The sequence below is a fragment of the Salmo trutta genome, chromosome 35, assembly GCF_901001165.1.
Source record: "Salmo trutta chromosome 35, fSalTru1.1, whole genome shotgun sequence".
NCBI classification, from domain to species: Eukaryota; Metazoa; Chordata; class Actinopteri; order Salmoniformes; family Salmonidae; genus Salmo; species Salmo trutta.
The window spans coordinates 5,741,486-5,761,810 of NC_042991.1; the positions used below are offsets into that span (position 1 = coordinate 5,741,486).

General features: G+C 45.1%; 2 protein-coding genes across 6 annotated transcripts in view; both read left to right on the forward strand.

The window, feature by feature from the left end:
* Nucleotides 1–404: 404 nt before the first annotated feature.
* On the forward strand, nucleotides 405–8,417 carry LOC115174493 (echinoderm microtubule-associated protein-like 1). 5 transcript variants are annotated; one of them, XR_003871786.1, is made up of 8 exons: nucleotides 406–620; nucleotides 3,913–4,098; nucleotides 5,950–6,094; nucleotides 6,265–6,384; nucleotides 6,734–6,762; nucleotides 6,993–7,019; nucleotides 7,146–7,238; nucleotides 7,494–7,589. XR_003871786.1 is itself a non-coding variant. In XM_029733079.1 (7 exons), exons 1-7 carry the CDS (start codon nucleotides 482–484, stop codon nucleotides 7,543–7,545), a joined length of 687 nt encoding a protein of 228 aa, XP_029588939.1. In that variant the 5' UTR covers nucleotides 405–481; the 3' UTR covers nucleotides 7,546–7,674. The 5 variants fall into 5 exon arrangements, 4 of the variants coding, with proteins under 4 accessions (XP_029588939.1, XP_029588940.1, XP_029588937.1 ...); XM_029733079.1 differs by lacking the exon at nucleotides 7,146–7,238 and having other exon boundaries at nucleotides 405–620; nucleotides 7,505–7,674; XM_029733080.1 differs by having other exon boundaries at nucleotides 405–620; nucleotides 7,146–7,577.
* A 796-nt stretch (nucleotides 8,418–9,213) lies between these two features.
* Nucleotides 9,214–20,325, forward strand: part of LOC115174494 (ena/VASP-like protein) — a 67,129-nt gene continuing 56,017 nt past the window's right edge. The window contains exon 1 of the mRNA XM_029733087.1: nucleotides 9,214–9,624. Coding sequence (XP_029588947.1) covers nucleotides 9,620–9,624 — 5 coding nt within the window. The 5' untranslated portion in view covers nucleotides 9,214–9,619. The remainder of the gene's footprint in view (nucleotides 9,625–20,325) is intronic.

Below are 20,325 nucleotides of genomic sequence, written 5' to 3' on the forward strand. Positions count from 1 at the left end.
GTTGTTTACACCCAGATAGAGACACAAATGCAGCCCCTGCCCACATCTTAGGTGGAAGCTGCAGTTAACCTGTCTGAGACCAGGTGCCCTCTCACCTTTCCCCTCCTCTCTCTCTCCCTTCCTGCCATCCACTCTTGTACCTTCCTCCCCATCTTCTTCCTCCCTCCTTCTCTCCCTCCCCTGTCCTGTTATCCGTGGCTGAGGGCTTGAGATGGCTTACCAGGGCCTTTAATCTCTCCGTAATGATATCATCATCCCCCCATCTCCCTCTACGCCCCATCTACACTCCTCTATGGCGAGAGGGAGGGAGGAAAGGAGGGGAGGGAGGGTTTAGCGGTTTAGGGAAGGTCACTGATGAGCTCAGTGGAGGAGGAGGAGGCGGAGGAGGAGGAGGAGGAGGAAAGTGAGTAACCCTCAGCCTTTCGTAGGAGCCCCACACATACACACACACACACAGAGGCGGGTAGGCCTGGCGTCTGGGATGTCGATGGAAGACAGTCCCATGGAGGAGTTGGTGGACCAGGGGTTGGGGATGGAGGAGACGGGACTGAGGAGGCCCTCTTTCAGGGAGACCTACCACCACGACTCCCTGCTGGCTCCAGACACAGACTTCATGATAGGTACTGTAGGTGTGGGATGGCTAAGGGTGTGGGGAATAGAGAGGTGGAGAGGTGGGGTACAATTCGCATAGGTAAAGTAACAGAAGGACAGGCTCGGGGGGGGGGGGTGTCTTTGAATTTGTTAAAATTGTATAATTATATTTTGGAAAGCTTTGCACAAAGCTTTGCACACTTGGGAGTATTGGTGTCAGTGGATTAATTTCAGGGGGGGGTATGTGTGGGTATGCAGCAGGGTTGTGAAGTTGTTATATGAATAGACATCTGATCATTCTGCCATTCACAAAAACACACCATCTGGGAGAGGAGAATCCCAGATGACTTCTCTCTCCATCACCATCACTGCTATAGGCCTAGAGTTCCGTTCTGTTTTCTAAATGTTTGTTTTAGGGTTGTTGCTACGTTGTGTAGCGTGAGTCTACATAATCCCATTAGCATGAGCATGTGTGTGTATAACCTGCGTGTGAGCGTGTGTGCATGCGTGTGTGGGTAGGATATGCAGCAGCAGCAGAGATTGAGCTGTGTTCTACTAATTCCCTTTTCCAGGTCTGGGATTATGGGCTATTCTAATCCCGGTCCCATATGGGGTCTCTGGAGGTGGCACAGGCCTGATGTCACAGCCAAAGACAGGAACAGAAACACTAAGTCACAGAGACATATAGCAGCCTCTGCCTGGACTCATCTACAGTATGGCTACATAGAGAGGCTTACCTCCTGACCATTAGTTTAGTTTATTAGTTGAGTTTATTGGTCTTTCAGCATCATTTCCGGTCTCTTCACAGTTCTCATTAAAAACACTGAATGACTTTACTGTAAAAAATGTAAAAAAAAAATAATAATAATAAATACAACAACTTTTAAGTGCTAAAATCAATTTTCATTTAGGAGCCTGCTCAAATAAGGTGTTGGTGATCTCTTGTTTCTCTCCGCTAGACTTCTGGGATGGCCAGTGTGTTTGTTCCTACTATGATGAACTGTAACCAGCCTTAGAAATTGGTTTTCACCAGTTTTCTGGCAAAGCCGAGGCACAGTTTAGTACGTCTGTCAGTTAGCGTGCCCAAGCTGAAGTTACTATAGACACATAATAGCTACTGTAGATAAATAATTAGAATAGCTACTACAATCTGTGGCCTTCTTGACCCACTATTTAGGGAAGACTGCTTTAGACGCACCCGGTGCCACCTGTGAGATCTCCTGTGTACTGGCACGGTGTGTCAGTCACCGGTGTGTCAGTCACCGGTGTGTTTCACCTTTAGCCACCATCAGTCAGAGTGACATGTACTACTGTAAATAGAAGACCCGGAAAGACCTGGACCTTAGTCCGTTCCGCTCTGACATCGCTCGTTCCACATGTACATAGTCTTAACTCATTCCTACTTAGATGTGTGTGTATTGGGTACGTGTTGTGTAATTTGTTAGATGTTACTTGTTAGATATTACTGCACTGTTGGAGCTAGAAGCACAAGCATTTCGCTACACCCGCAATAACATCTGCTGAACATGTGTATGTGACCAATGAAATGTGATTTGATTTGATGGATGAACTGGACAAGCTGCTTACAGGAGAACAACACAAGGACATGCAGCCTGTACTAGGGTGAGGAGAGGAGCGTTATCGATTATTCTCTCTCGCTCCTTGCTTTATATCGCTCTTTCGCTCCCTTTCTCTCTCCCTCTTTCGCTTCTCTCTCTCTCTCTCTTTCTGTCTAACTCTCCATCTATCACACCCTCTCTCTCTCTCCATCTTTCTTTCTGTCCATCTCTCTTTTTCTCTGACAAAGTTTATCGGGGTGGGGGTGGGGTCACTCGTACCAAAGAGGCTCAGTCTGGGGGATTATCATTGTGCTACTGTATAACACACACATACATATACACACACCAAACATACACACACTCCGAACCCTACTGTTCAGGCTGAATTTGAGAGGATAGCAAGAGTGTATAAGCATGATCAAACACTAACCCTAACCCCTACACACACACATACACACACGCACACATGGACGCACACACACACACACACACAATCTCAGATCAAGGCTTTAAGCGATGTTGTAAACATCAGCATGCCCTACATTGGCAGACACCACCCAGAGAGAGAGAGAGGAAGGGTGATAAAGGAGGACAAAGGAGAGATAGATAATATCAACATTTCATAACCTCACCATGGACTCCATCTGCACTGGGATTCTACTCTTTCTGATCTGGATGTGATTCCGTTAGAGAGGTAAAGAGGAGAGGAAGAGAATAGATCTCTGCTGTACATTTTTATCATCCTGGTGCGAGGCTGACGGGAGAGGACAGAAGAGGAGAGGAAGAGAGGAAAGAGGAGAGCTCAGTGTGGGTTCTACTGTGTGTGTGAGACGAAACTGGAACAGAGGATGGAGCAGTGGAGATGAGATCCGAGCAGACACTAGCCAATGGAACACGCAGATAAAGAAAAAGAGAGAGAGAGAGAGAGCCGACGGTCACTTGAATGGAGGAAGAAGATATTGTCTGTCAGACAGTGAAAGAGAGGAGGAGGAGGAGGAGGAGGAGGTCTGGAGCGGAGGAAGGGTCACCCAGTGTGAAGAATCTTTATGACAACTCCTCACCCCACAGAGTTTCGAATGGTACACGACAGCTTCTGTTCTGTTTGTTTGTTTACTGTTCCACCAGCCATTTATTACCATCTATCTCATTGGGATTACGTCTACTAAAACCACACAGATGGTGTCTATTGTCTTGGTCTTTGTATTAGCGAATGTATTTCGATTTAATCTCTGTGGTTTTACCCTCATATGGTTCAAGTTTTTGATCTCTTATGTTTAAAAATGATTTTACGTCTATTTACAAAATGGTGCCATTTCTTAGGATTGTTCTTCCTATTGATGTCATTTATAGAAAATGGTCTCTTGGTTTTTATGCGAGTGGAATCTGTCAGAGGGATGCAGATGCCTGTCTGTTGTCTGTGGCGTGTGTGTTGTTTGTTTCAGCTTCTATGTCTACAGCATTTCTGTTATTTTGGGAGCGATATGTGTGAAGTGTGAAGACTTCAGTTTGACGAGTCTGTATCGCTCACCTGGTACCATCAGAAACTCTTGGGTGGCTGCTAACATGATCTTTCATTGCCCAATGGCCAGTGCCTTTGGTGGCGTTGGTTAGGTATAAATGGCTTTAGCTCAAAGAATTACCATGACCTATGTTGTTACCTTAACTTGGTGGCAGGCGGGATGGATATAGTGGACCATCTGACGTACCTGGAGCAGTGGCTTTAGCTCAGTGGGCTAACACAATCTATGGTTGCGCTCCCCAGATGACCGTAGCTCTGCTGCGAGTGGCGTGGACGTGGCGGACCGCCTGACGTACCTGGAGCAGAGGATGCAGATGCAGGAGGATGAGATTCAGCTGCTGAAGATGGCCCTGGCCGATGTCCTCAAGAGACTCAACATCTCAGAGGAACACCAGGCCGCCAACACCAAGAAAGGACCTGCTGGGAAAGGTACACAAACACAAGCACATACACACGTTTACATATATATATATACACACACACACACACACATTTACACTTACATTTTAGTCATTTAGCAGATGCTCTTATCCAGAGTGTCTTACAGTTGGTGCATTCATCTACAGATAGCTAGGTGGGACAACCACATATCACAGTCATAGAAAGTACATTTTTTCCTTAATAACAGCTATCAGTAGAGTCAGAGCTAGAAAGGGGGGTGGGGTGGGATACGATGTTTTCGGAAGATGGACAGGGACTCTGCTGTCTGCTTCAGGGGGAAGCTGGTTCCACCATTGTGGTACCAGGACAGAGAAGAGCTTGGACTGGGCTGAGCGGGTGCTACCCTCCCATAGTAGTGCTCAGGTTGGGGTGTAGGGTTTGAGCATAGCCTGAAGGTAGGGAGGGGCAGTTCCCCTTGCTGCTCCGTAGGCAAATACCATGGTCTTGTAGTGGATGCGAGCTTCCGCTGGAAGCCAAGGGAGAGTGTGGAGGAGCGGGGTGACATGAGAGAACTTGGGAAGGTTGAAAACCAGGCGGGCTGCAGCGTTCTGGATAAGTTTCAGGGGTTTGATGGCACAAGCGAGGAGCCCAGCCAACAGCGAGTTGCGGTAGTCCAGACTGGAGAGGACAAGTGCCTGGATTAGGACCTGCGCCGCTTCCTGTGTGAGGTAGGGTCATACTCTACGGATGTTATAGAGCATGAACCTGCAGGAGTGGATCACTGCTTTGATGTTTACAGAGAACGACAGGGTGTTGTCCAGGGTCACGCCTAGGTTCTTTGCACTCTGGGAGGGGGACACTGTGGAGTTCAAATCAAATGTATTTAAATAGCCCTTCTTACATCAGCTGATATCTCAAAGTGATGTACAGAAACCCAGCTTAAAACCCCAAACAGCAAGCAATGCAGGTGTAGAAGCACAGTGGCTAGGAAAAACTCCCTAGAAAGGCCAAAACCTAGGAAGAAAAGTAGAGAGGAACCAGGCTATGAGGGGTGGCCAGTCCTCTTCTGAGTTGTCAACCGTTATGGATTGGTCTTTGAGCGGACAGGCCTTCCCCGGGAAGAAGAACAGTTCCGTCTTGTCGAGGTTGAGCTTGAGGTGGTGGATCTCCATCCAAGTTGAGATATCTGCCAGGCACGCAGAGATGCATGTCGCCACCTGGGTGTCATAAGGGGGAATGAGAAAAGTAGTTGAGTGTCATTCGCATAGCAATGGTAGGAGAGACCATGTGAGGATACGACGGAGCCGAGTGACTTGGTGAATAGAGAGAAGAGGAGAGGGCCTAGAACCGAGCCCTGGGGGACACCAGTAGTGAGAGTATGTGGTGCAGATACAGATCCTCTCCACGTCACCTGGTAGGAGCGGCCTGCCAGGTAGGATGCAATCAGAGTGTGCAGAGCCTGAGACTCCCAGCCCTGAGAGGGTGGAGAGGATCTGATGGTTCACGGTGTCGAAGGCAGCGAATAGATCTAGGAGGATGAGAACAGAGGAAAGAGAGTCAGCTTTGGCAGTGTGGAGAGCCTCCGTGACACAGAGTAGAGCAGTCTCTGTTGAGTGACCCATCTTGGAGCCTGACTGGTTAGGGTCAAGAACATCGTTCTGAGAGAGACAACGAGGAAGTTGATAAGAAACAGCACGCTCAAGTTTTTTAGAAAGAAAAGAAAGAAGGGATACAGGTCTAGCGCTTTTGACGTCAGATGAGTCGAGTGTTGGTTTCTTGAGGAGGGGAGCAACTCGGGCCATTTTGAAGTCAGAGGGGACACACACACACCCACACACCCACACACACACAGAAACATACATTTATACCCTCCTCACCCATATTTCCCCTATGCAACAGCAGCTAGGCCTGTGTCTCTGGCCCTGCCATGCAGACCATCAATGAACAGCCCTGCCTCTTTGAAGAAGAGTTACACAACCTCCACACTGCCCTCTACATCCACCGCACGGAACTACAGCCCCTTACCACCAGCATCAGCCAAGAGGTACAGTACACAATCACTAACCATCACCTGCAAACACAGAGAGGTACAGTACGATTACTATCCCTCTACTCTAACTCTAGCACTAGATACAGTTCAACAAATTGATCATACACTTTTGGTTTTCTCACTTTTTCTAACATTTCTCCCCCCCCCCCTCCATTCTCCCTCAGTGGTGTGAAGAGTCCAGTAGGCAGTGTGAAGGAGAGTCCATGTATCTCTAAAACGGCTCGGTCTGGCCCCCGACCTGGCCCCCCGGGGTCCACAGCCCCCGGCACTAAGAAAGCTGAAAGGTAGCTACGTCTGTGGCAGTAGACCTAACAGGGAAGAGATGTTTAAATGTGTTCTGAATGTACAGTTCTAGTCTATACGTCTCTTACGTTTGCTCAAATAGATCTCCAGAGCAGGAGTTACAACTCTGGTCCTTGAAGGTCTGCTGATTTCCATGCTTTTTTCCCCCAATCAGATACTGGCGTATATCTGCGTCTGGGTAACCTGGTATAACAACTAAAAGCACCAGTACTGTAGCCCTCGTGGACAAGAGTTGTCCATCCTTGTTCTAGACTAGAGCGTGAGATTGACAATACTTTCCCTGCTTGCATGATGGAGCCTAATTTCTCCTTTCTCATTCTCTCCTTGCAGCAAAACCAAGGAGCCTGCAGCCAGTGTAGGTAAGAAAATGATTGAATTTCTACTGTAGTGTGCTCTTCCCACAGGCAGAGAGCAGCACTGAGCTGTACAACAGGACCTTGGGGAGAGGAACGGCCAGACTAATGGGAAACAACTGTTGGTTAGATTGATCCTACTGTAACATGCCATTGATAAATGGTATGAGTGACATGGTTAGAGTGGATGCTATACCTCCCACATAGACTGACCCGCTTCTGTGTTTTGTCCATAGGGTCCAGGCAGGTGACTCACTGTAAAGGTAGGCCTCAGTCCAACCTCCTGGAATAACATTCTTAACCATCTATAGGGTATGTTAGTCTGGTTTAGTATACTATGCCTGCATACTCCACCGCCTGTTACTGATCCCATTCATTATCTATCTCAGAAAAGACAACGTCTGTCAAGTTTATGAAGTAATATCTGCTGAAAGCTAGAACCTTATCTTTGACAAATGCATCTTCTGGTTTCTAAAGTACAAGTAAGCACTGTATTTGAACACTTGTTTTATCCTTCTCTCTCATTTTCTCACCATGTCTCACCATGACTTCTCATCCCCTCCCATTCCCCCTCCTCCACACACATCCTCCCTTCTCTTCTTGTCATCTCCACCCTTTCCCTCACACCTCCCAACACTTCAACCCCTTACCACCTGCTCACACCTACAAACTTCATTTTGTCCCCTACTCTCGCCCTTGGCCTTCACCCTTACCCCTCATTTCACCTCTTCACTTAGTGACTATGCAGATCTATCTGAACCCCATAACAAGAAGGACTGGGTCTTCTGAAGCGGCCAAATCAGCCCCCACGGTCCCCAACTCTAGACCCACCAGAACCCCCACCCCTCCTCAGACCAAAGGAGGCCCCCCCACCTCAGACCGAACTAAGCGCGAGACATGCAAAACACCCCCCGCCTTCACCCTCCCCCTGCAGAAAAGCACCAATCAGAATACGTATTCTTCTATGGAAATGTCCAATTACAAAAGCCCCTTCAAATCACCAAGCCAGTACTTCCAAATCTGTTACTAAGGCAATAGGGTAGGCTAGGAGGAGGTAGAGGTTTCTCCTAACCATTGGTCTAGGTTCAGATATTGTTTCATCCTCCTAAAGGTTAAGGTTAGGATTGAGGGAGGGTAATCTGATTCTAGATCTGTGGTTAAGGGCAACTTCTACGTCAAGCTGTTACAAGTGTAGTAGGCCTGTAAGCGAACTCGGTTTTCACGATGTTTGTAAAATGTTTGCGTTTCTAGCAATGTGAGGGAATTAGAAGTAGAGGTTGTCTTCAGTAATGTTTGAGATTGACTGATAGTTACAAAGTTTGGGTTTTTGAGGTGCTTTGTTTCACCAGCATTAAAGGGAATAGCGAGTTTGTTTGTTTTGTTGCATTTCCTAGCACCATCCGTGACCATAGTCCTCTTAACTTTTTCCTCTGTTTAAATTCTTACATATTTCCGTCTGTCAACTGAAAGCCTGTGTTTTTTTTCTCCCGTTTCTTTCCGTTTTAATATCTCCATTTTGTGTGTGTGTGCTTTGTAGTTTTACTTCAGTAAAACATGAATAATCTCCCTGACTTTGGGGATGTATGACTTATTTGGTTTATGAGTGTATTTGTCTGTCTCTGTTGACAGCCATTAAACATTTCCGTCATCGCCTGCTTCAACTACTGTCTATGTAATAATATCAATGTAATAATGTGATAACAATTCACAGTATTATTACAAGATATGTCCATGGTGTTTTGAGTTCTACTGTGTGTGTGTGTGTGTGTGTGTTAGCAGCACCCTCTTGTGGAGATACATAGTGGCACAGAAACTCTGCAGAAACTGTCAGCCTAGGCATACATGAGGATCAGAATGCTAGATTTATGCCATCCAACACTCAGTGAAAACATAAAATTAGGTATGCTAGTTTACGGTAGTTGATTCAGCCATCGTCCCGTTGATGTTATCCTTGGCCCTGCACTTTGCCTGCATGCAAAACCGCGTCACCTACACAACTAAAGGACTCGACTTTTTACCTTATAACCCCATCTGTTTAGGCCTACCTGTCAGAGAGGAACAGGCAAACAGCTGGCCATCACACCTGTAGTGTAGACAACTGATATGGGCTCAAAAGGATGGATAGGACAGGGAAATCCAAATCCTATCATCATGGAGGCCTACTATTTCATTAAGTGCAAGACCTGGTACCTTATTACCTGGTGGTGTTGACAGGGTCACAGGCTTAGTGGTCACACTTCAAAATAGGATCTTTAAAAAAATGTATAATTGTTACTTACAGTAGCTGAAACAGATGTAGGCCTATGTATAGAGCCAAGGGTGCTATAACATCCAGGAAATACTATATATATATATATATATATATATATATATATATATATATATATATATATATATATATATATATTCTCTCTCTCTACCCCTATCCCTCCCTCCCGCGCGTCCACGCTCCCAGTGCTGGAGGAAGGGAAGATGGCACCTCAGAAACCGCTGTCAGCCAGACCGACCAGTCTCTCGTCAGGACAGCTCTCCGTAGCGATCTGAAAGATGGCACCGAGAATACCCGCACCACCTCAAAAGGGACTAGAGAGAGATTCGCTTTAAATAAAACAGACTGAAAACTGTGGCATCCGTTTGTAGCATTTTCCCCACGCTGTCGCCTTTCCAGCATCTGCTTGCGCTGCACATCCCCGGCAGGCTTCGTACCATCGGCGTACCCTTGGCTATTATTAATAGCTAGATAATAAATCCTAGAACATTCGCATCGCCTATATTCTGGACTGAGAGAATCGTCCGGAAAGGGATAAAGACAATAGGCTACAGGTCGTTCTTCGTTTATCACTACGGTGGAGAGGAGAGGAAGATGAGGTAAGCAAAAGCATGCGCTTGCTTTTTGATTCAGACCGTCCGCGTTATTAACGCACAATGAACGACACACACAGGCTGCGGCTGCACGGCTGGATGAGATTCGAGGGCGCATTTTATTGGATTCCAAGGGAAAGCCTGTAGTCGGATAAGACGAAAATACCCAAATGAATAGTATACCGTTTTATTCGTGCTGTCGAGGCAACATGTATGTCGTTATTATATCCAGGCTTTTATTATAAAATGTGCGTTTTTAGGATGACCGGCGGCTAGGCTACCTGTACTGTAGGCCTATTTGGGCCTGTGAGGTGGGGCAGCACAGTGTAGCTGTGAATTCTCCCTGTGAACAGGGGTGAATGAATCTGATCAGTGTCGAACAGCAACGAGCAAAGGCATGCACGGTTTCTATCATTTCATGGACAGGAGAGAAAGCGTTGTTGAAACACGCAAGCAAACGTCTCCAGTCCTCGGCTCGTTCTCCCATCCCATCTCTGTGATGTGTCACCGAGGGTGTGGTCTGCAGAGGGAAGGGATCTGTTGTCATAGAAACCACACTACACGTGCCTCATGTGTAACATGGTTATAAGTGGTGGTCATAACATAGACATATAATTCATTCCATTCAACAACAAAAACAATCTGGATTATAAATGGTTGCGGAATTAGAGTGGCATGGAATTGGAATTTCCATTCTATGATTCTGATTCTATGGGCTTTTATGGATTATAGGGCACATTCTTCTAATCACAACATCAACTCATTGGATTTCACATGACCAAAAACAACTTACAAATTGAATTCAATCAGGCCATCCATCGAAGCCTGTATCTAAAACTCCATATCTCAACCAGGTACAATTGAGACATCAGGCCTAGAGGTCCAGCAACATTCTCAGGTGAACACACACACACACACACACACACACACACACACACACACACACACACACACACACACACACACACACACACACACACACACACACACACACAAGAGGCTTCTAACCTCAAGGGTATTTTCCTGATCTAAAAAGGATTAATTAAAACAAATGAACGCACAGGGACGCAGGTTGACTGGTATGTGATCAGTGTTTACTTCCAACACAGGGAAGGAATGCTTTCCCCTCTTTGTGTCAGGTGTAACCGATGTCAAATGGCTAGCTAGTTAGCGTGGTGAGCGCTAATAGCATTTCAATCGGTGACGTCACTCGCTCTGAGACCTTGAGGTAGTTGTTTCCCTTGCTCTGCAAGGGCCGCGGCTTTTGTGGAGCGATGGGCAACGATGCTTCGTGGGAAGCAGTTGTTGAGGTGTACAGAGGGTCCCTGGTTCGAGCCCAGGTAGGGGCGAGGAGAGGGACGGAAGCAAAACTGTTACAATTGTATTGATAGTATTGAGTATTGATTGTCTTCTCTGTTTCATGACCAGCACCTCCCACTGTTTCAAAAGCATTTACACTATTCCCCCTTCAATCTCACTGAGCCATACCCAGAACCCAGTTGTTCTATCGAATCCCACACCTCACACTTCATGGGCGAGCACAACCACCCTAACCAATAGGGACAGTTCTTCCTGGACAATCTGGTGGAGGTGGGGCCGATCAGATCATCCACCCAATCAGAACTTACTATAGTGCTACGCTGAACCGAGACCAATCCAAGAAGGCTTTACTGTCGCTCTGTGGTGACACAGGTCTGCTGCAGGCAGAGAAACCCCAGGTTGAGGCTAATTGTCATTGGCAGTGTTTGTGTGACCACTCTCTCTCTCCTCTCTCTCTCTCTCTCTCTCTCTCTCTCTTTGTGTATGTGCATATGTACAACGTGTTTATAGGCTGCATCTCCCAAGGTCAGAGTGGGAATGTGCCAAAAGTGCCCACGGTCAGCCAGTACCCTTTATGCCCACAGGGCAGTATTCCCTGCCCCCTCCCCACCTTTTCTGCTGTCTCCCTTTTTTTCACCCAAGCCTCCAGCTTACTCTTCCCCGTCCTCCATTGTCTATACAGTCCATACTCCCTCATCCCCATCGCCTCCTCCTTTTCCCATCCCTGCCTCCTCTCTGATTCTCCATGCTGTCTCCTATCTCTCCTTTACCCTCTCCCCTTCCCTGCCACCCTGGCCTAGAGAGCATGCCATGTACCAGTGTTTCCCATCCCTGCCTCCTCTCTGATTCTCCATGCTGTCTCCTATCTCTCCTTTACCCTCTCCCCTCCCTGCCACCCTGGCCTAGAGAGCATGCCATGTACCAGTGTTTCTCAACCCTGGTCCTCCAGTATCCCCAGCAGTGCCCATATTTATTGTAACCCCAGACAAGCACACCCCATTCAACTTGTCAACTAATCATCAAGCCCTCAATGAGTTGAATGAGGTGTGTTTGTCCAGGGCTACAATGAAACTGTAGTGTTGGGGGTACTCACGGTCCAGGGTTGGGAAACACTGGTATATACTGTACCCTACAGACACGTTTCATCAACTGTTTCTGTTCGCTCTAACCCTTACTGTGCCCTACGCTAACCTAAGCTAACCCCAACTGATTGACTACAGTGGTTATATAATGTCTGTGTCTGTCACCCAGTTCTGTCTGGGGATTAAAAGATGTTCATGTATACGGTTATAGAGCTGTACTGTAGGTGGCATCGTTGACTGTGGTTCAACCATTCATTTGTATTGGTTTAGTTGTGTGTGTGTGCGCGCGTGTGTGTGTGCGTGTGCGTGTGTGCGTGTGTGTGCGTGTGTATGCGTGTGTGCGTGCGTGCGTGCGTGTCTGTGTGCGTGAGTATGTGTATATGTGTTTGTTTGTGTGTTTGTTTGTGTGTTTTGCTTTCATGTACATTCTTGGTTGATTGTGCCCGTGTCTGTGTACTGTGACCAAATTTCAACACGTGAGCCTCCATGCTGTGTAAGTGATTGTTGGTCTCTCCAACAGTGACCTAGTGACCATTGATTTTTTAACCAGATGAAGTCATCTCTAAAGGTCAAGCATACATTAGTCAAGGTTACAGACTCAGAACTTCACTGGTTGCATCCCAATACCACCCTGTATAACCGAGTGTACAACTTTTGCCCATGGCCCATATCATCCCAAATGGCACCCTATTCCCTATATATGGGTAAATAGGTAATAGGGTGTGATTTGGAATGCAGACACTGTTTCCATGCAGAGTCAGCCTACACTGGACTAAAAGCTGTTTTCACTGTTGGTTCACACACAGTGACCTGTGTTTAGTTACGTTAATGATGAATTTCAAATCGCTGATGGAGTTTTCTATTTGATCAGACTAACCCCAAGTGAATGGGGTTTTGCTTAATTGAACATATATTGTTGTTTCTGGCTCATTAACATAGTGAATGGGGGTGGGTCTAAACAGACATATGGAATTTTTTAAGATGGTCATACTACGGATATTTTTTATTTGGAATTTTAGGACCCCTTTAGGTATATTAAAAGAAATACAGTACCAGTCAAAATTTTGGACACACCTACTCGTTCAAGGGTTTTTCTTTATTTTTCCTATTTTCTACATTGTATATGTAACGACCGTCGTTAGGAATGGACCAAGGCGCAGCGGGAATGTGGATACTCATGTTTATTGATGAAAAACAAGTAAAGCATCCACATGAAAACCAACAAAAGCAATACTCACGACGGCAACAGTGTGACAGGCTAAACAAGCAGTGATCACAAACAACTACCCACAATCCCAAAGAAAAACACACCCTTCTATATAGGACTCCCAATCAAAGGCAACTCAACACACCTGCCTTCAATTGGGAGTCCCATCCCCAACACAAACCCTTAACATACAAACAACCTGCCACATCCTGACCACAACTGATACAATACAATCCCTCTGCTGGTCAGGACGTGACAGTAGAATAATATGAAGACATCAAAACTATGAAATAGCACATATGGAATAAAAAAAAGTGTTAAACAAATCAAAATATATTTTAGATTTTAGATTCCTCAAAGTAGCCACCCTTTGCCTTGATGACAGCTTTGTACACTCTTGGCATTTCCTCTACCAGCTTCTCCTGGAATGCTTTTCCAACAGTCTTGAAGGAGTTCCCACATATGCTGAGCACTTGTTGGCTGCTTTTCCTTCACTCTGATGTCCAACTCATCTCAAACCATCTCAATTGGGTTGAGGTCGGGTGATTGTGGAGGCCAAGTCATCTGATGCAACACTCCATCACTCTCCTTCTTGATCAAATAGCTCTTACACAGCCTGGAGGTGCGTTGGGTCATTGTCCTGTTGAAAAACAAATGATAGTCCCACTAAGTGCAAACCAGATAGGATGGTATATCACTGCAGAATGCTGTGGTAGCCATGCTGGTTAAGGGTGCTTTGAATTCTAAATAAATCACAGAGAGTGTCACCAGCAAAGCACCCCCACACCATTACACCACCTCCTCCATGCTTCATGGTGGGAACCACACAATGCAGAGATCACCGGTCCAATGTCCATTGCTCGTGTTTCTTGGCCCAAGCAAGTCTCTTCTTATTATTGGTGTCCTTTAGTAGTGGTTTCCATGTATATTGTATGGCAACTGTATTGGAGAAGGTACAAGGTCCTTCCCCTCTGACCTTCTCAAATGGGTTTTTAGAGGGAGGCGAGATGTGTCTGTTACTTGAACTCTGTGAATAATTTATTTGGGCTACAATTTCTGGGGCTGTGAACTCTAATGAACTTAGAACTTATCCTAACTCTGGGTCTTCCTTTCCTGTGGCGGTCCTCATGAGAGCCAGTTTCATCATAGCGCTTGATGGTTTTTGCGACTACACTTGAAGAAACTTTAAAGGTTCTTGAAATTGTCCGTATTGACTGACCTTCATGTCTTAAAGTCATGATGGACTGTAATTTTTCTTTGCTTATTTGTTCTTGACACTGTTCTTGACATAGCCCTATTTGGATCAAGTCCATACTATCTTCTGTATACCATCCCTACCTTGTCACAACACAACTGATTGGCTCAAACACATTAAGAAGTAAAGAAATTCCACAAATTAACATTTAACAAGGCACCCCTGTTATTTGAAATGCACTCCAGGTGACTACCTCATGAAGCTGGTTGAGAGAATTCCAAGAGTGTGCAAAGCAGGTGGCTACTTTGAAGAATCTCAAATTTGTCAAATTTGTTTAACACTTTTTTGCTTACTACGTGATTCCATATGTGTTGTTTCATAGTTTTCATGCCTTCACTATTATTCTACAATGTAGAAAATAGTCAAAACTGAAAAAAAAACTTGAATGAGTAGGTGTGTCAGACAAGTCCCGTGACACTTGTGGGGGTCGTAGAGCAAAACGGAGAACACCATCATGTTCCCGAGAACGGAAAGTTAATTTGTCCATTTGAATAGAAATTTTTCATGGAAAGTCAATTTTACGGTATTGTGCTGTGTGTCATTACACAGTAGTTGTTTTGATACCGTATTTTATATTACCATATTTATATTTTTTATATTTATATGTAGGTGTACTGTAATATGAAATACAGAATTTTACTTGCCACTAGCTGCCTGTAAGCTACTGTTAAACTCCCAGTAACCCCTTTACGGTGTGTGCCCCAGTCATCTTATTACACGTTAATCCTATTAGCAGGTGATCAGTTAGAGTAGTATTAAGTGTATTTCGCCTGTGAGGGTCTGGATTAAATGCAATCACTAAATCTATTTGCCATTCAGGGTAGTTAAGTGTATTAGCAGGTGAACAGTGAGAGTTTCCAGCGGTCTGTCAGTCAGTAGCAGGTTGGTTAGTGTGCATCCTGCGGGAAATCATTGGGCTGCCAGTTGTCCTGCAGTCTTCTACTACTGCTGCGATCTGGATTAGATTAGGAGTGTCTTTTTAAATCCCCAAACTATTCCCACATTGGGGTCTCTCAGAATGTGTGTGAGTGGATGTTTGGGGGACATATGTTTGTACGTTGACAGTAAGCACGGTTTAAGCCTGTTCGCATGGCATGATGTGTGTGTACGTGTGTGTCTCGTTCTGTTTTATTTGGTTTCCTGTGTGTTCAAATTCATGTTTCAAGTTGATTTGTCACTCTTTTCTCAGCAATTCATGAGCTCCACAAAGTCACACCAATAGAGACAATACATCAGATAGTACTCTCTCATTGCTACGAATATAGAGTCCCCCCCCCCCTCTCTCTTTCTCTGTGTGATGATATTACTGTCTCCTGTTAATTGCTGATTGATTGTCTGTACTGGGACTGTGATCATCCAGCAGCAGTGTGATCTCGTGTTCATTTGCTGCTCTGACACGGCTCAGTTAAATCCTTTAATGAGGAGACAGTAAACCGACCACTAACAAGAGACTAACGAGCAGAGAGACTCATTCGTCACGTCTGCTGGTAACACCGAAGGAGTTTAGAAGAACCAGATTGGAGGAAGTGGAGCCGGTGTCGGTATGCTGTACATATACTGTAAAACAGAAGTTTAGGCCATTTCTTTTTCTCCAGCAGGTCCCATTCATAGCATAGCACTTCTGGCTAGCTGTAGTTTATTTCTAGACTATATATACAAAAGTATGTGGAAAGCCCTTAAAATGTGTGGATTTGGCTATTTCAGCCACAACCGTTGCTGACAGGTGTAGAAAATTGAGCGCTCGGCCATTCGATCTCCATAGACAAACATTGGCAGTAGAATGGCCTTACTGAACAGCTCAGTGACTTTCAACGTTGCACCATCATAGGATGCCACCTTTCCAACAAGTCAGTTTGTCAAATTTCTGTCCTGCTAGAGCTGCCCGGGTCAACTGAAAGTGCTGTTATTGTGAAGTGGAAATGTCTAGGAGCAACAACAGCTCAGCCGCGAAGTGGTAGGCCACACAAGCTCACAGAACGGGACCGCCGAACAGTGAGAGTAGAGTAGAGTATTAGTTTATTAATTCCTATTTAGGAAATTGTTTTATCACAGCATGCATCATGAATGATTTACAATGACAGGACACGCAACAATGACCAACACATGATAAAACATATAAAAAACATTAGGACACAAACTCACATGCACCAACCATAGTATCCCTGAAACAATAGTCTGATTCAAGAGCTGTTTTCTATCTTGGAAAAGCGTTCTCTGGAGTGATGAAGCACGCTTCGCCATCTGGCAGTCCGACTGACGAATCTGGATTTGGAGAACGTTACCTGCCTGAATGCATAGTGCCAACTGTTAAGTTTGGTGGAGGAGGAATAATGGTCTGGGGCTGTTTTTCATGGTTCGGGCTAGGCCCCTTAGTTCCAGTGAAGGGAAATCTTAATTCTAGATGATTCTGTGCTTCCAACATTGTGGCAATAGTTTGGGGAAGGCCCTTTCCTGTTTCAGCATGACAATTCCACCGTGCATAAAGCGAGGTCCATACAGAAATGGTTTGTCGAGATCGGTGTGGAAGAACTTGAATGGCCTGCACAGAACCCTGACCTCAACCCCATCGCACACCTTTGGGATGAATTGGAACGCCGACTGCGAGCCAGGCCTAATTGCCCAACATCAGTGCCCGATCTCACTAAAGCTCTTGTGGCAGAATGGAAGCAAGTCCCCGTAGCAATGTTCCAACATCTAGTGGAAAGTCTTCCCAGAAGAGTGGAGGCTGTTATAGCAGCAAAGGGGGGACCAACTCCATATTAATGCCCATGATATTGGAATGAGATGTTCGATGAGCAGGTGTCCACATACTTTTGGTCATATAGTGTCGATAACGGATGCACTTAAATCTCCTAGTGAGTGAATTAGGACATTTCATTAAGCACTGAAAGCGTGTGGGCCATCGATCTGGCTCGATGCGTATTGATTTGGGTTGATGTGTGTTGGCGTGTGTTGTTGGTGGCGTGTGACCCATATGTGTGCTGGTTCTGCTGGGCTAGGGGTGACCACCCGATATAATTCAATTTACTGTCATTCTAGTTCCATGGCAGCCCCTACTACTCTGTGCACCAGAGAGAGAGTAGGCTACTAGAGACAATAGAGAGAGAGGTGGGAATAATTGCAAAAATCTTTGTTTGCCAATCAAGGTTTGAATCATACATTGAGGTTGAAGATACTTTGAAACTCAGCCAGGTCACCCTGTGATACAAGTCAGTATTCGACGTCCATCCATGTCAGGGGACGTCTGGAGACGATGTGGAAATTGGCCACTAGGTGCAACAGTGAGTGCTGTTACCTTCAAGTAGGTTTCGGGTTTTGCTAGGGTCCTGTGGAGGGGGGTGGAGGATGGTTGTAAGCATCTGTTTCTGGTGCCAAAGGTTGCATGTTCAAATCCAGCGATAGGAAGTCTTTTTTGCGATTTTTGTTTTAAGCATATCCCAAACCTTAACCCTTACCTTAACCATTCAGAGTTAATACCTAATCTTAAGATGTCAGAAATAATGCATGGATGAAAAACGGATGAACGTCTAATTTTGACGTGAGACTGTAAGAGTTAGTTGAACTAGTGGCCTGGACCTGCAGTGTATTCGGTAAGTATTCAGACACCTTCACACAATACCCTATAATGAAAAAGCATAAACAGTTTGGAAAGGCACACACCTGTCTATATAAGGTCCCACAGTTGACAGTGCATGTCAGAGCAAAAACCAAGCCATTAGGTTGAAGGAATTGTCCATAGAGCTCCGACACAGGATTGTGTTGAGGCACAGATCTGGGGAAGGGTATCAATTTTTTTTGCAGCATTGAATGTCAAACAGCAATCGGGGGAGAGGGCCCTGGTCAGGGAGGTGACCAAGAACCAAATGGTCACTCTGATAGGGCTCCAGAGTTCCTCTGTGGAGATGTGGAAATCTTCCAGAAGGACAAACATCTCTGCAGCACTCAACCAATCAGGCCTTTATGGTAGAGTGGCCAGATGGAATCCACTCCCCAGTAAAAGGCACATGACAGCCCAGTTGGAGTTTGCCAAAAGGCAAAAGGCAAGCTTGTAGTGTCATACCCAAGAAGTCTCGAGGCTGTAATCGCTGCCAAATGTGCTTAAACAAAGTACTGTGTAAAGAGTCTTTATAAAAACTGTTTTTGCTTTGTCATTTAGTATGTACATTTTGCTATACTCGCAATAACATCTGCTAACCATGTGTATGTGACCAAAACAATTTGATTTGATTTGATGTGAGCTGAGCCATAGGGCAGACGCATAATCTACTACTATCAGATTAGGGGGGGTTACAGCTCCGCCGGTAAAACATGATTTATTTTCTACAGCGCATTTGGTAACAATGACCAAGCAAGTTACATTGGTTGTCCCTCAATTAATAAAGTATATGATTTAATATCGCAAAAGCTGTTTTACAAACATCTGAATGCTCATGGTGCCACGCAGATGTAGCCTACGAATATTAGAATAGGGTAGGCCAGGCTTAGTGATGAGCAGTTCGCAAACGGTTCTTTCTTTTTGAACGAGTCTTTTTACTGACTCGAGAGCCATGATTTGTTTTTGTTTTTCGTTTTAGTCGTTTGTTTGACCTGCTTGTGCTGGCCGCAACGAGTCCTACAGCAGGATTAAAGGCGTTTACAGACAGGCCGCGGTAAGCAACGGTCTCATAGACTCAATGGGGGTAGGGTGACGGGCTGCAAAAACGCAAGCAGATAAATTAGCTGAAGTCTTGAGTGGCCGCTGCGCACGGTTGATCAATGAGCGGAGTTCATCTTGTCAACCAATCAATCAAGGTTTTAATGACAACGTTCGAGCTGACAACAACCGGGACCGCTGAGCTCTATACTACAAATCAGGTTTGAGGAGTTAGCGAGGTAACTTTGGTCAACTCTGAGTTCAACTCGGAATAACCGGTACCACGAAAGTGGCTCACTTTGTAGCCAGGGACATTTCTATGTCAATGAATCCTTCAGAACTAACCTTCTCCAGGGCAGGCTAACCCAATGGGCTAACTCAATTTATCCTGTATGAAGTGTCTGAGCCATGAGTTTGAGGACCAATAAAATTAGATTACACTCCCTCTTGCAAAGATTGCATCATCATCCCCTTCGTTTTCCTTCCTTCCAGTTCTCTGCTGCCAATGACTGGAACAAACTACAAAAATCTCTGAAACTGGAAACACTTATCTCCCTCACTAGCTTTAAGCACCAGCTGTCAGAGCAGCTCACAGATCACTGCACCTGTACATAGCCCATCTATAATTTAGCCCAAACAACTACCTCTTCCCCTACTGTATTTATTAATTTATTTATTTTGCTCCTTTGCACCCCATTATTTCTATTTCTACTTTGCACTTTCTTCCACTGCAAATCTACCTTTCCAGTGTTTTACTTGCTATATTGTATTTACTTTACCACCATGGCCTTTTTTGCCTTTACCTCCCTTATCTCACCTCATTTGCTCACATTGTATATAGACTTATTTTTCTACTGTATTATTGACTGTATGTTTGTTTTACTCCATGTGTAACTCTGTGTTGTTGTATGTGTTGAACTGCTTTGCTTTATCTTGGCCAGGTCGCAATTGTAAATGAGAACTTGTTCTCAACTTTGCCTACCTGGTAAAATAAATGTGACATTTTTGAAAAGTGACTGATAAAATCTAAAAATATATTTTTTTGTGTAAATAAATGTGTCATGTTAAAATACCTATCACATTACACATTTTGTAATAACAAATGTTATTATTTAAACTTATTGAAACTTCACGTACAGTAAAACTTTTGTGTGACTTAATACAATTATTTTATCGATAGGATTGGGGAAGAAGGTGCTTGTGCATTGAG

What these genes read in the sequence shown, in the direction of transcription:
- LOC115174493 (XM_029733077.1), top strand. Translation starts at nt 482, where the DNA reads ATGTCGATGGAAGACAGTCCCATGGAGGAGTTGGTGGACCAGGGGTTG. An exon ending in GAAAGGACCTGCTGGGAAAG is followed by an intron (nt 4,099 to 5,952) that starts GTACACAAACAC and finishes ATGCAACAGCAG; the next exon opens with CTAGGCCTGTGTCTCTGGCC. An exon ending in GGCACTAAGAAAGCTGAAAG is followed by an intron (nt 6,385 to 6,733) that starts GTAGCTACGTCT and finishes CTCTCCTTGCAG; the next exon opens with CAAAACCAAGGAGCCTGCAG.